Genomic DNA, 15,316 nt, shown 5'->3' with positions numbered 1-15,316 from the left:
TTGTAAGTTGTATTTTAGGTGACTTTACGTTATCTTTGTCTCCACCGAGTTTGTTCCAAGATACAATCTGGTCTTTCTGGTCTTTAAACAATTTTGGGAACGACACAGAGTCACTCCGAAGTAGCCGTTTTTCTTGGGGAAAAATGTGGACTTCCTACCACTGGATGACACTGGAGTCCTTTTTCAGATTCTAAAGAAAATATCTGTGTTTTTAGCTCATGAATTTCTTGTTGATATTTCCGATAGCGTTCACAAGAGTTTGTTTCCCTTCTTCTCCTGGACACGTCGCTGGCTAGTCAGATATGTTGTTAAAACTGTAAAGATGTTCTTAAATGTTCTTGTTCCCTGGTTTACTCAAAAAAGTTATAACCAAAAATGTTTGGAAGACAGAAACTGATTAAAAAGGTAAATAAATAAGGAAAGCAGCAATAGCAAGCTGGAATAAGGAAAAAAGCGTCTGCACTCTTCGGAAGCAGGAAGTGACCCTAATAATCACAATTAACGATTAACCTAATAATTGACGTTCCTAATTACAGTGAAGGCATTTGTGTACATTTCAGTGGAGCTCGTTCTCTGTCTCGAGTCCCTAACGTTTTTTCTTTTTTCTGTAGCTTTTGCGCTGCGTTTAGTGATAGTTGTCTTTAAGCCGTTAAGCGATAATTTACACCTGGGTGGACATAATTAACAACCGAACGGTAAGCTCATTTACCAGTGTGTTTACAACTGTCAATTATAATATTGTTCCAGTTCTTGATGGTTGGTTCAGTTCGTCATACATTTGGCCTTTTTTCCCCGCTGCTAGAAGCACTTTCCAAAGGTATCCATTCACTGTGTCCATGGCGGGAGTTTTGCGACCCAGATGCACAGTTCAGAGGTCAAGCGGGATGCCAATGCTGAAACGAAGTGCGGTGACTCTTTTCCCATGCTTGAGGAAGGGTTGTGGACATTTCGGTGAACACCAGAAGGAGGCAGAGGGGAAGGTCGGCTGGAGCAGAGAAATCTCTTGTACTCTGCACGGACCACATCCGCTCCTAAATAGCCTCATGTGTTTAATTGGTTAAAATAGTTCAGCTGTGCCCCTAATGCTTCTTAGCAACATTTCTAGTAGAACCACGTGCTCGTCTTTGGGCTCTTTAACTGTGAAGAATGTTGTTGAGGGGAAAAAAAACACTTGAAGCTTAATGCAGTAAAATCTCGCTTTAGGTTAGCTGCAACCTGGAGGCATTTGTGTTGAGGGTCCTTTTTGTCCAAACAGGCTTTTTTGTTTAGTCATGGAGTTTTAATTTAATGCTGTATCACACAATTTCTCTCCTTGTTTTTGTACTTGGTAAGTTTTTGCTTTGTTTGAAATTTGAGTAACTAAACTAAATTACAGTACACGTTTTTAGCTGAAGTAAGTGTTTGTTACAAAGCAGTATCTTAACTTACCTTTAGTAACTTGTTATTGTTATTTTATTTGTTCACGTTTGGGAACTGTTAATTGAAGTAGCTGCAGTAGTAGTAGTAGTAGTAGTAGTAGTAGTAGTAGTAGTAGTAGTAGTAGTAGTAGTGCAAAGTATTGGTTGTTTTCAGAGTTAACTCTCAAATTGGCACAGTTTCCATTTGCATTTCCATATTGGATCTTTATCACTTACTGCAACCAGCGATTATTTTACTAATCAGCTAATCCAAAGAACATTCTTTTTATTAATTGTAGATCACAAATGGCTAATGCTGCCTTAAAACATATTAAATTGTTAAACAAAAGAGCCTTAAAAATAGTAGATAAAAACCTTACTCATATCATAATTGGCTAATACTTCAAAAATATATAACTATCTAAGTTTTCATAATTAGATTTTTACATACTTTCTCTGCCAGCCGTGAATGAGTTTATTAAATTCAGATCTGGAATGTGTGACAGAGTGACCAGAGCTTCTACTCGAGGTGACGTGCTGTCAGTCAAAGGCACTTGGAACAGAGACAGCTCTCAGAGACAGTTTGACAAACCCCAAAACACTATCTCAAGAGGAACCAGCTCTGTAATGACTGGAGTGTCGTTTAACTCTAATGTTGTCATTGGTATTGAAAGTGTGACTGTGAGTGTTTTACATGTTATATGACCTGCCAGAGACGATGGGTGGGCTGTTGCCAAGGAGCTCATGCTGGCATATTGACATTGTATGATCATTCACTGTCTACTTTTGAATAAATAAAACTAAAATTAAAAAAAAAGATGAATATAGATTTTTATTTTTTCAAATTTGTCCCTGAGAAAGCTAAAATAATATTGCTTGTTCACATATTGATTGAGTATTCTCTGGCGACAGCAGTTTCCTGGAGAAATCTCTCTGCAGGAACAGCTGACAGAGGACCCGAGATTAAGGGCCGTTCACACCGCAGAGTCCAAAGCGTCCAGTTTACTTTCAAAGTCTATATTTTTACAACGCGTTTTTCAGACGCGGAGCGTCGGGGGCGTTTGAGCGTCGAACACTTTGGACGCGCATCTAAAGCGTCCGACGCAGAAAAGTTGAACAAAGCTCAACTTTTCCACCGCAGCCAATCAGAGATTACGTTCCAGTGACGTACTACGCACTACCCAGAGGAAGACCCATAACAAACTCTGCAACAACAAAAAAGATGCAGCTCTTGGAACAAATAATGATATTCACTAAACTCGGCTCAGCTTTGAAGTATCTGCGGGTCCCAGACAAACCCTGGAGCCCATCGCCTCCGTTTTTGGACTTTGTAAAGTTACTACACAAAATACACTTTCTCCTCCTGTTCTGCCATCACACAGCTACAGAGGGAAACAACAACAACCCCTCCACTGCGCATGTGCGCTGGACACCTCGGATGTGCGTCTGCTAGTGAGTTTATTTTTGGCGTTTGCCTTAAAATGTACAGGCGTCCAACTCCTGCATCAGGCGCAAATTGGACGCCGCGGCATGAACGCAGCTTTAGAAAAGGGACAAGACCACCCGCAGAGAGTGAGAAGGGAATTTATATATACAAGCCCTCTTTGCAGGGGGTCTTCTGTACATCTGGCACAGGACTACAGGCTCTGTGTGTGCTGTCCTTATAATGAAGAAATTAATAAAATAAACTATATTTGAATGTGATTTCTGTACTGTCTTCACTAAATGAGATTACTATGTTTTAATTGATTAGTTGTTAATAATTGACTTGTTTTAGCCTTATTTTCATAAGAAATATCTAAATTAAAAATCCAATTTAAAAAAAAAAAAAAAAAAATTAGAATGTAATTCAGAGTCTCCGTCATTACATCAAAACTCTACAATTTTTTCTACTTAAAACTATAATTTAGCTTATCTTTTGGCTACAACTGGAGGTGGATAATGCATTGAAATTTAGATGATATTGTGAATGTTGTTTCGAAATTGAGTAGGCCTATGTCCTTTGCAAAAAGAGTTGATCAAACATTAAAATGTTGTAAACGTTCAAGTAAAGGTATAAGATAATATTTGAATTAATTTTACAGACATTTCACATTTGTCTAATAATTAAACCTCCACTGACACGTTTACGGATATGTTTTTACACATTTCGGTCGGATTTACATAATATCGTCTATCGGTAAACCGTAACGTCCACCCTTATTCACAACAGGTTTTATCGAACTGAATGAAGTCAAAATGAGCAAATCATTAAAGCCGGTGACATGCACTTAACCATTTTGAACTTGTTGCATTCAGTCGGCTCTAACTCAATCTGACACGTCCCACTCTCTGCAGTCTGGCCCCCCGCCTGCCTTCCCATTGTCCCAGATTGCACGCCGGGCCCAACACTTCCACTCCCGGGACATATTTTTGAGCGCTAACGGCCGGAATCATGGCGGATTTCGACGAGGACACTGCCTTTCTGGGACAAACAGGGCCCTACTTCTGGAAAACATTTTTCCTTCTGAACACCGTATTTGTCTCCACCGGCTTCAACGGCCTTTACATGGTGTTCATAGGGTCGACTCCCGAGCACCGGTGCCTGATCCCGGACGTGAACCTGACGGAGGAGTGGAGGAGTGCGATCATTCCGGTCAAAACGGTAGACGGGGGAGAGAGGGTGGAAAGCCGATGTAGCAGGTACAATTTGGAAATCGTGAAAAACTTGTCTAAAAGTGGTTTGGTGCCTGGAAAAGATGTGAATTTGACCAATCTGAGCCAGGAGCCGTGTCTGGATGGATGGAAGTACAGCAAAGAAATCTACCAGTCCAACATAGTGACGGAGGTACGCACACTTTCAACGCAAATGTCACGATGAATTAATTGTACAAGTGTTACTTTGTTGACTGATCTAAGTTGTCGTACTCATGGAACATTTGCTAGCGATGAACTAAATAAAAGTAAGAAATAAATATCTGCTTGGAATGAAGCTGCAACTAATATTATTGTAGTAGTCGACTAGTCTGCGATTACTTTTTGGGTCAGTCGACTAGTCAAACGATTATTTCTAATTGTGAATAGAGACTTTTTAAATACATATTTACCACATATTATATGTTGTGATTGTTTTTTAATAATGCAACTGTCTTTGTTATAACAACTGTCTTTGTTATGTGTTTTACAGGCAATAGTCCAGATAACGATTACAAGGATCAAAACAAGACAACGTTTTAGTCGACTAGATTACTCGGTTAATTGTGGCAGCCCCTGCCCGTGAAGCATTGTAACATTCGAACAAAGTTGACTCAATGCTTTGGAGTTTTTACCAAATAAAACTAGTAAAATAGGAAATATTCTTTAATTGGACAAGCAGATCCAGCAATAGCTGATTTGTATATTGTGTATGTATTCCAGACGTATCCGTAATCATTATTTGTTTCGATCAAAATCGATCAGAAACATTGATTTGAAAAAGGCAGGTGTATGGTAATTTATTAAAGTTTGAATGAAATAAAAAACTAAGAATGGGTTCTGTGTACAGCAGCAGTTTGCTAAGCTAATTGTTTCTCACAGCTAATGCTAACATTTTTTTAAATGTTAAATATATTTATTTTTTAAACAAACAAAAAACAATAACATTTTAAAGTCAAAACTGTTTGTATTTTGTGTAAATTATTTCTGTCTGTTATTTTAATTTGTTTTTTCGTATGCGTCAACAGTCAAATTAGCGTTTGCATCGAGACAGAATCATGTCCCTTTTTAAAAACACACAAGTCGTGTTAACATCTACCACAACTCACTGTTCCCTGCCTGATCTTATGGTAATTATTAACTTTAGACGGACAGCGAAAACCCCATAGAGATGGAATTAGACAGCAAGTACTGACGCTAACACAGAGCTAACAGGTGCCGTTGTGCTCAGAGCCCATTACGTAGCTTCTTATAATATTTATTGAATTATAAATAATTCAATTAAAGGCGGTATGGACGATTTTTCGGCGATTTGAGAACGCAGGGGGAAGTGCACATGCCACTCCCCCGTGCGGACCGATACGACACACACGTGCGTTTGTTTATTAGCGCAACGGAGGGCATCGCATCTCTCGTCTCCCGTAGATTTCTGTCCACTTCTGCGTCAGCTCGAACTGTCTTTCTCCGTCTTCATTTTGCCCCGTACACTGAGGGAACTATATTATGATAGATCCATGCGCTTAGGCACGCGGCAACGTGGGGACGAGCCTGACGCAGCAGCAGATGAGCGGTAGGTGCGTTGTATGATTGATACGTGGCAGGACAAATGATTTATCCACGCCACGAGGAAATATGATAAAAAATTTGCTGAAAAAAATCGTCCATACCACCTTTAATAATTGTTTATAGGCCTAATATGACACGTAGACTTTGCTAACATTTATTTGAGTTAAACAGATGGGTTTTGTGTTGTTTTTCCCCAGTGGGATTTGGTTTGCGCTGACCAATGGAAAGTCCCGTTCGCCTCCTCTTCTCTGTTTGTGGGGTACCTGATTGGCTCGCTCATTTCCGGACAACTCTCAGACAGGTAGAACACGCCTTCATTTTCAGTGTCTCTTATTTGCGACAAACAGAATAAGAATCAGTGTTTTACAACATGAAAAATAGAACTAGTTCATTTTAAACCCTTCACAGCTCCACATTGCGTTCACTTACCTAATGCAGTTCCAGCATCCTAAATAGTCACCGCAAAGTTTTTAAACAAGCTTTTCACCACTCTCCAAAACCACAGAAAGTTCACGGTAAAGCTAGCAAACATTAGCATGCTAATAGCGCCCTTCCTGCTTTGCGGAGACTCAAACGCTCTATGATTTGATGCAGAGAAAGCGCTATGGTCTATTTTTCACCCCAATAGATGCTTTTACAATATATTTACATATTTTACTTGTTTACATGTAAATAACTGGGCCTTTAATATTTGCAAAGTGAAAAGTGTGCCTTGTACAGCTGATGTAAAGTCCCAGTGCGAGGCAAGTTGGGTAAAAAAAAATGCATACATTTGTCACCTCTATATAAAGAACTAATCAAAATCAAGTCAGGAGGCGGTTTTGGGGTTGGTTGGTTTGTTTGTTTGTTTGTTTGTTTGTTGCAAATATGCGACACTAGGCCATAAAGGATCAAATGGGGATAAAATGTTTGAAGTCTATCTTTTGTTCTGCCTTGATTTGGATCCAGTTCTGGTTTTGATCTGATCTCTTTTCATTCTGGACACTAACCATCATATCAAGAGTTTTTAAAAATGTGGTTCAGTGCAATGTCATGATTCCTTTCTTTTTAAATGAAGACAAAAGTGTTTTCAACGCAGCTTTGACGAGGAGCCCAAAAATCATCATTCAAATATACTTGTCTCTGGAAAACAATTCAGGCGTCAATGGGGTTGAATGGGCTGGAACCGGATTTGTCATTTTCGTTTTTCATCTACAGTGTGTGTTTGTGGGTGAAAGTTAATGACCTAATTTTAAAATCCGCAGCTGCCACGTTGCTAATCCACGTTGAAGAAACAAGATTATGTGAACGCTGTGAATGTGGAATATCACTATCTAGTAACAAGAAGCATTGTTGACTTTCGATTTCAATTATTGCACATTTTACACATATTTATAGCTATGAAAATTGTGCTTTTCCAAAATTCACTGTTTATAGGAGTCTCTGTAACACTTTATTTTAGGGTGAACTAACTAGCTGCTATTGATTGTGGTTAATTCATTGTTGTTGAGTATATATTCCTCCTTTATTGGTGTCTTATTCGCATAACCGTATTATGCGTGCTAATTACACATTTGCTTTTTATTTTTTATTGATAAACTTCTTTTTTACGGCTTTTAGTATGAGGTTAGGACTTAAATTGTTGTGTCATAATGGGCTTTTGATAACAAGGGTCTCGTTTTCGGCTAATACCACAAGAAATGTTGTTTTACGTATCAATGCTTATTGACATAAATAGTAAAACTGTCCTAACAGCATATCAATGCGCCGTTTTTTAATAAGAAAGTATTGAAGAAAATGTCAAAGATTATGCAGAATAAGACATTAATAAGGGACAAATAAACACAAATTAACCACGTAGCACCTAACTAAATTAGCACCTATTTAGATTTTTACCCTGAAATAACGTGTTGCTCGACTCTTGGTTATGGCAAGGCAAAGCAATTTATTTATAGAGCACAAAGTGCTTCACATGAGAGAAGAAATGCATGCAAATCTCACACCGGTTATTATATTGATTTGCCTCACCACAAAACGCTTTTGTTGATGTCACAAATGACTGCTTGAGTTTCCCAAGCGTTTTAATGAAACATTTAAAATACTACACTCCATAAATGTCTAAACAATAAACATAAAACTGTAATAAAGGCAAATTGAAGGCCTTAGTTGACAAATTATGAATGATTGCGTTTGTTGCATAACAGTTTGTCAAAATGAGCAGGAGGAAGGGGGGAGAGTATTTAATTCAAACGTTCTACGCTGTACAGACACCAATGTTAAAGCCCGTTTGACTCATTCAGCCACTGTTGCTGTGTGAATGCGAGCGTGAAGAGGTGACGAATTATCAAACACTCATATATCAATGTCAATTTCTTATTTCTTCCTGCGTGTGCTCGTTTTGGGCTTTTGCGCCCTCTACTGACAGAGAAGGCATCTGAAAATATGCATCTGACAAGGAAACATTATAGCATGGTTAAAACTAACGTGATCGAAGGATACGTGTGATTTAAGCCGGCCTCTGTGCCCATGTGTTATTCCTGCAGAGAGTGCGGGGCCCCGGACACAGCTCCACGGAGTACTTATACTTTCTGCAGCTGGAAAAACCAACCCCTCCGAGGTTTAACGCCAGGGGTCGGCCGTCTGTGCAAACAAAGACCCTGTATGGACATTTTTCCCAACACAAAACATTTTCTCTTTTGAAGTTAGTTGAACAGCTACTACACACACTGCTTTCACAATAGATTACTCAAATGGATTTTGAGGAAATACTAAAACAGCATTGTTTGTGCCAAATATAACTTGTATTTCTCATGTGATTTACTTAAATTCAACTTTAATACTGATCCGTGACTGATTTGTGACTGGATACTCATTCCTTAAACCCTCCTTCAAGGTACGTTATTTACTTACTTTAGTTATCCCCCTTGAATAGATCACTTCCAGGGGTTAATAATCAATCTTTCTAAATCAATGTGTGTCAAATGTATGACTAAAAAGTCTTCCATTGAACCAAATTTAACACTGGCCATATTTTACCATTAAATAATTTTAGTTTATCCTCAAATCCCTTTCAGTTTAAAGTACAACAAACCGGACACAATGAAAGTGAAAATATTTATGTGCGATACTATGTGCGTCCGGTATGCACTGATTATTGATAAATCTTCAGCTGAGTCTTCCTCGGTCAGAAGGAACAGACAACTCCAGTTCACACTTTGAACATTTATTGAGGGATCAAACATTGGGAGGAGGAGGTCTATATACAGATGGGTTGAGAGGAAAGGTGCGAGGGTGTGTGTGTGTGTGTGTGTGTGGTTATCTGAAAGAAAAACAATAAAAAACTGTGTCAGGAACAGTCACAAACAGGTTGCATTGAATATGGATAAAGGCATGTAGTTACACTTGGCGACCACCAGAGGGAGCCCTGATGCAGTTACACTCGGTGACCACCAGAGGGAGCCATAGTGTAATAGCATTAAACGACCACCAGAGGGAGCCATAGTGTAGTTACATTAAATGACCACCAGAGGGAGCCATAGCTTATAAGTGGTTACAGGTGAAGCTTAACTTTATACAAAGTAAACTGCACAAATATACATAAGGGACTATTTACCAGGAAACATACAGGACAGAGGATTGGATTATGGACATGCATGTGTAGAATTTAAGAACTATTTGTAGGTAGTAACAGGTGGAGCAGAGCCGCGCGCTATCACTTTAACAGGCACGCAAACAAGCATCTGCGCTCTAACTTATAGAACTTTAATATGCATGCATGGTTACAAACAATACTCACATCATATGGACGCACACGGTACCTATACACACAGGATAAGGTTGGATAAAAGGGCAAGATAAAGGGCAGGATAAAGGACAGCGAACCTGCGCTCTGCTCCTCACACAGTGATGGCAAAAACAGTAATGGAAAAACACACGGCATACGGGCCTTAAGGAACTACAATGAACCCTGTTGCATTGTGGGATGTGTAGTACTTTCCCGGGGGACTTTTAACAGCCGCCCCTGTATTTGCAGGGCAAATACACACATACTAAAGTCCACTAGTCTAGAGAAATGCTAACAGCGTCTTCAGGCACTGCAGGAAGCTCTACCAGTTTGGTTACAGGGCGAACGTAGGTACTGTCATTAACCTGAACCTCTGCGGCTCTAACAACGCCGTCTGATCCAGGGAAACTTTGGTGATGGTGCCAACTGGCCACAGTCCTCTGGGGAGATGAGGGAAGATCCGCCATTTTTGGAGTAGAAGGAGAAGCGCGCCATCTTCTGCAGTCAACACACTGGTACTGATGTTTCTTAATGGCCTGGCGTCCTCTGATGATCCAGTAGGTGCGCCGTATCTCTGCATAGAGTCTCTCTGCGCCAGGGTGGAGGAGTTGAGCGTCGTAGTGTTTGATGACAAGCGTAGTCAGAGGATGATCTGCTGCCAGCACTATAGGATGAATGCTGTCTGGGTCTACATCTGTGGCCTGACGCAGACGTCCTCCAACTCTGATTAGTCCGCTGAGCTTGTCGTATTCAGGAGAGAGAGCACTCAGACGGCTGCTGGTTGGTACTGTGTGGCCTGTTCGGAGGGCTTGAACCTCTTCAGGAAAACTGTCTGTTTGTGCAGAGCGAAGCAACTGTGTCTGTGCCTCGAGACGCTCGGCTGCAGTGCAGGGAGTGGCCGCCCCATGCAGGGACTGGTGGGTGGCCAGGACTAGGTTGTCCAGAGTTGCATACTGTGCTGGATTTGGGAGGCTTGGAAGTGCAGTGGTATGGCCACAAAATGCTGCTTTCTTGAGCTCCTCACTGCCACAGTCTGTGAGCTCTGTCGGGGTCTGTGGCCACAGGTCCGGTGTTCGAGTCAGGAAGTGTGGCCCGTCCGACCAGCGGCTGGAGACAGTCAACTCTGCCAGGTGTTTGCCTCTTGTGAGGTCATCAGCAGGGTTATTTCCAGAGTTCACGTAATGCCACTGCTTTGGGGAGGTCAGCTCGTGGATCTCGCAGATTCGAGCCCCGACGAATACCTTGTAGCGGCAGGAGCTGGACTGGATCCATTGCAGCACTGTGGTGGAATCTGTCCACAGGTAGACAGACAGCAGTGGGATTGTGATTTCGGTTTGGAGCACCTTTGCGAGTTGGGCTCCGGTGAGCGCAGCACACAGCTCCAGTCGGGGCATTGACACTTGCTTGCGGGGTGCGACTCTGGACCGGGCCATGACAAATGAAGTGGAGATGTGCACTTGCTCGTTCTTCACTCTGAGATAGGCTACAGCCCCATAAGCCCTCTCAGAGGCATCACAGAAGATGTGGGCCTCATATGTCACACCGTTGCTTTGTTGAGGAGGAGCATAACAGCGAGGAATGGCAAAGTGCTGAAGATGTGAAAGCTCTCCCTCCCATTCCAGCCAGGACTGGAGCAGCGTGCCTTCTATGGGCTCATCCCATCCTCTCTCTGTGCTCCAAAGGGCCTGCACAATAAGCTTTGCCCTTGTGGTGTATGGGCAGATATAACCCAGTGGGTCATACTGACTGGCCAGGACTTTGTACACATTACGCAGTGTGGGGGTTTTGTAGGTCACTGGGCGGTACTTGTATCCCAGGACGTCGGTTGGGCAATGCCAGCTGAGGCCCAATGTTGATTCCTGAGGGTCAAGACATTTGAAGTTTAGCCACAACTCACAGCTGTCTGACCTGGCTGTGCTGGGTAGATGAGCAACCACTTCGGGGATGTTACTGGCCCATTGGCGTATTTCAAATCCACCTTGGAGGAGAAGATCTCTCATTTTGTCTATGAGGGCCTTGGCTTCTTGTGGATTGGAAAGGGACTGCAAACAGTTGTCCACATAAAAGGCTTTGTGCACTGCGTCATAGATGTCCTGGTGGGTGTCTTTGTGCGCCCTCACATGGCGCTGTAGTGCAAAGATAGCACAGCAGGGGCTACACGTAGTCCCGAATGGCAGGACTCTCCACTCATAAACGTCTGGGGGCCGCTCTGTTTCACCATCTCGCCACAAGAACCGCAGGAGGGGGCGGTCCTCTGGCAGCAGCCGGACCTGGTGAAACATGGCTTTTATGTCTCCGCTAACAGCCACAGGAAACTGTCGGAAGCGGAGGAGCACGCCGAGCAGCGTGGGGCCCAGTGGAGGTCCTGGCAGGAGGTAGTGGTTGAGGACGGTCCCCTGGAACTCAAAAGAGCAGTTAAAGACAACCCTAGACTTGTTGTTGTGATGTACTATGTGGTGTGGTACATACCAAGATTCAGTAGAGTTATCTATCTGGTCTGAAGTCAGCTTAACAACATAGCCTGTGTCTACTAACCTTTTGATCTCCTTGTTGTAAGTGAGCGCTAGATCAGGGTTCCTAGCTAGCTTACGTTCTGTGGATCTCAGGAGGCCTTTGACTACTTCCGGAGAGACTTTGAGCTGTGGGAAATCTTTCCTCCTAAGCAGGGGAGTGGCATATCTCTCTATCCCTTCTTCAGGAACTCTGATGGTCTTGGCCTCTAACATATCTATGGCTTCTACATCCTCTTTAGAGCGTGTAACCTCCTTCTCTGGTCTGTAGAGGGGAGCGTCTAGTTGCCACAGACGCTGTACATTCTGCTGTAGGGCTTCTGCAGGAGAAAGGCACGATATGTTCAGGCAGTGCACCTCCCCCTGCTGTGTAGGCAGACTGCTGCTTGGACCCTGGATGGTCCACCCGAGCTTGGTGCAGATGGCCACGGGCCCATGGGCTGGCCCACGCAGGACTGGACGGACAGGAGTGATGAGGTGAGCATTGTCAGAGCCAATTAACACCAAAGGCTGCACCTGTGTGAAACCCTCAAGCTGTACCCGCTGTAGGTGGTGGTACTTCTCCTTTAAGAGCTCTACTTGGCATGACTGTTCAGCTAGACTCAATTGTGTAGCGGTGAAGGCCTGCGTTATCTTGTAGCGGGTTTTCGGCTTGGACTTTGGTGAGAGCTGAAATGAGACATAGGCTCCCTGTACCTGGATCACATCATGACGGATAGTCCTCAATGAAAGGGTCTCCTCTGCCTGTTCTAAACCTAGGGATTTGACTGCCGCTGGAAGTATGATAGTTTTCTCTGAGCCGTCGTCCAGAAGAGCAAATGTGTCCAGGGACTTGCTGTCATGGTGTAGCTGAACGGGAACAACCTTGAGCATAACACGCCCTGAGTGTCCGAGAGGACCCATGAAGATCCTGCTGGTGCTCACAGTTAGAATGTTAGGGTCGCGTTTCTTAGCCTCAACTAGGTCATGTAGCACTGACAAGTGCTGATCTCCGCAACTGCTGCACGGTTTCTTCAGGGTACACTGATCAGGAGAGTGTTTACGGCCGCAGCGCCAACATTTGGATTTCTCTTTTACCCAAGAGGCTACAGCTTTAAGGTCTAGCTTCCTGAAGTCTTCACAGCCGTTAAGGTAGTGCTCTGTGCCTTCACAGTAAGGGCAATATGGCTTGAACTTCTGCCTCTGCTTAGAAGGGACGGAAGGAGAAGCTTGTGCCCTGGGCTCTGGCTTTGGTTGTGTTTGAGCAGGGTCTGAGCCATAATAAATGGAGGTAGACTTACTCTGTGACTTGGGCCCTGTAGTGCCTCTTGGGTTGCTTCTCTCTTGGCGTGGCTTGTCTGCCAGCTGAGGTTGAGAGGTGTGTCTTGACAGCTGCAAAACCTGTGATTTCCGTTCCAGCCATTCCGAGATGTCATACATGTTGTATGTGCGGCTGCTACCAGTGCGGATGATACCACGTGTGATGCAGTACTCGATGAAACTGTCCCTGTAGCTTGGAGGGAGCTTGGTGAGTAGTCTGTCGACATGTGAACCACACTGAAGCTCACTGGCTGCCACATCATCTATAGAGTTGAGGAGACCGACCAAGCTGGATACGGCTAGTGAGAAATCTTCGAAGGCCTGAGTGTCACCGGCCCTAATAGGAGGGCAATTAAGTATGGCACTCAACTCACTCTGGACTAACTGCCTAGGTTGTCCGTACCTCTGTTCTAGCGCCCTCATAGCACTAGTGTAGGGAGTGCGGTCATGAATGTAGCGCCGGGCCACCTGTGCAGCACACGGATGCTCTAAATGGTCTAGCAGGATGTGGAATTTATACTCCTCTGTGAGATGAGTATGTGGGCCAAGTAGACTGTCTAGCCCCTTCTTCAGCAATGCAAAGTCACTCTCCCTGCCTGACCTGAACGTCGCCAGCTTAGGTTTAGGGATGCCATATGATGAAGCTACTATCATTTCCATCAGGTTTGGCGGGGTTACATCTGCGGTAGGAGGATGATAGGCATTGGCTATATCAGTGGGAGGAGCAACATATTGTTGGTTAAGGGCAATAGGCTGCTGTACTCCTGCCACCCGTGACGGCTGATACAAGGGTGTAGAGTAGTGCCTACTGACATCTGCAGGCGCATGAGGCTGTGCAGAGTTAACCTGGTTAGAGTTGTGTAGAGGAGGCAGATGTTGCAAACTCGGGCTGTACAGGAGTTGGTCCCGACTTGGCTCCATTCTTTCAAGCTGCATTGATTGGGCTACTCGAACGGCAGGTTGTCGCTCAGGATGAATAGCATGATTGGCTCTAGGTGGGGGAGCAGGTAGTGGAGCAGGCCGAACCATCGGAATAACTCTCGGGTGCGGAGCAGGCTGGACAATAAAGCTTGTATTTACTGCAGCAGGTTGCACTGGCCTAAGCAACAGGTTCACATGTGTTTCGGTGTCCTGCCTTGAGGTTGATGCTGGTTCAGCTGTAGGCGGAAGAGAAGAAACTCTGACTGGTGCAGGCACATCACTGCGCTGAGGAAAAGGGCTACTTGACGTACAGTCACGCTCTAGGTTTTCCACGCGCTTGGTTAATGCACTGCTGGTTTCCGTCATGGTGACTTGCATCTCTTTCATGGTTGTCAGCACTTTGTCCCAAGCATTCTCCATCTTCTCCCATCTAGACCTCTCCTCCTTGTCTGATTCTACTGAAATGCTGTCAGATAAGTCCTCTGGATCAGAAAAGCCATGTTTGTAGTCTGCCAGATGTCCTGGAAGCTTCCTGCTCCTGCGTGGACGATGACTACGCTCTGGACTCTTCTCCTGAGGTGCCTCATCTGGATTCTGTGGAGTTGTCATCTCGTTGACTCAGCCAAAGATTATCCGGCTCGAAGGACCACTTGTGCGATACTATGTGCGTCCGGTATGCACTGATTATTGATAAATCTTCAGCTGAGTCTTCCTCGGTCAGAAGGAACAGACAACTCCAGTTCACACTTTGAACATTTATTGAGGGATCAAACATTGGGAGGAGGAGGTCTATATACAGATGGGTTGAGAGGAAAGGTGCGAGGGTGTGTGTGTGTGTGTGTGGTTATCTGAAAGAAAAACAATAAAAAACTGTGTCAGGAACAGTCACAAACAGGTTGCATTGAATATGGATAAAGGCATGTAGTTACACTTGGCGACCACCAGAGGGAGCCCTGATGCAGTTACACTCGGTGACCACCAGAGGGAGCCATAGTGTAATAGCATTAAACGACCACCAGAGGGAGCCATAGTGTAGTTACATTAAATGACCACCAGAGGGAGCCATAGCTTATAAGTGGTTACAGGTGAAGCTTAACTTTATACAAAGTAAACTGCACAAATATACATAAGGGACTATTTACCAGGAAACATACAGGACAGAGGATTGGATTATGGACATGCATGTG

At 43.8% G+C, this 15,316-nt stretch overlaps 1 protein-coding gene across 1 annotated transcript in view; it reads left to right on the top strand.

The window, feature by feature from the left end:
* The first annotated feature begins 3,750 nt into the window (after positions 1–3,750).
* Positions 3,751–15,316, top strand: part of LOC140360711 (organic cation/carnitine transporter 2-like) — a 33,867-nt gene continuing 22,301 nt past the window's right edge. Inside the window, exons 1-2 of the mRNA XM_072446045.1 lie at positions 3,751–4,224; positions 5,834–5,937. Of these exons, the coding sequence (XP_072302146.1) occupies positions 3,832–4,224; positions 5,834–5,937 (497 nt within the window). The 5' untranslated portion in view covers positions 3,751–3,831. The remainder of the gene's footprint in view (positions 4,225–5,833; positions 5,938–15,316) is intronic.

This window comes from Eucyclogobius newberryi, unplaced genomic scaffold, assembly GCF_026437365.1.
Source record: "Eucyclogobius newberryi isolate DKJ021-1_F unplaced genomic scaffold, fEucNew1.0.hap1 SCAF_15, whole genome shotgun sequence".
In the NCBI taxonomy this organism is placed as follows: Eukaryota; Metazoa; Chordata; class Actinopteri; order Gobiiformes; family Gobiidae; genus Eucyclogobius; species Eucyclogobius newberryi.
Note: the sequence above shows the minus strand (reverse complement) of the source record. Positions and strands in the feature narration are given on the sequence as shown.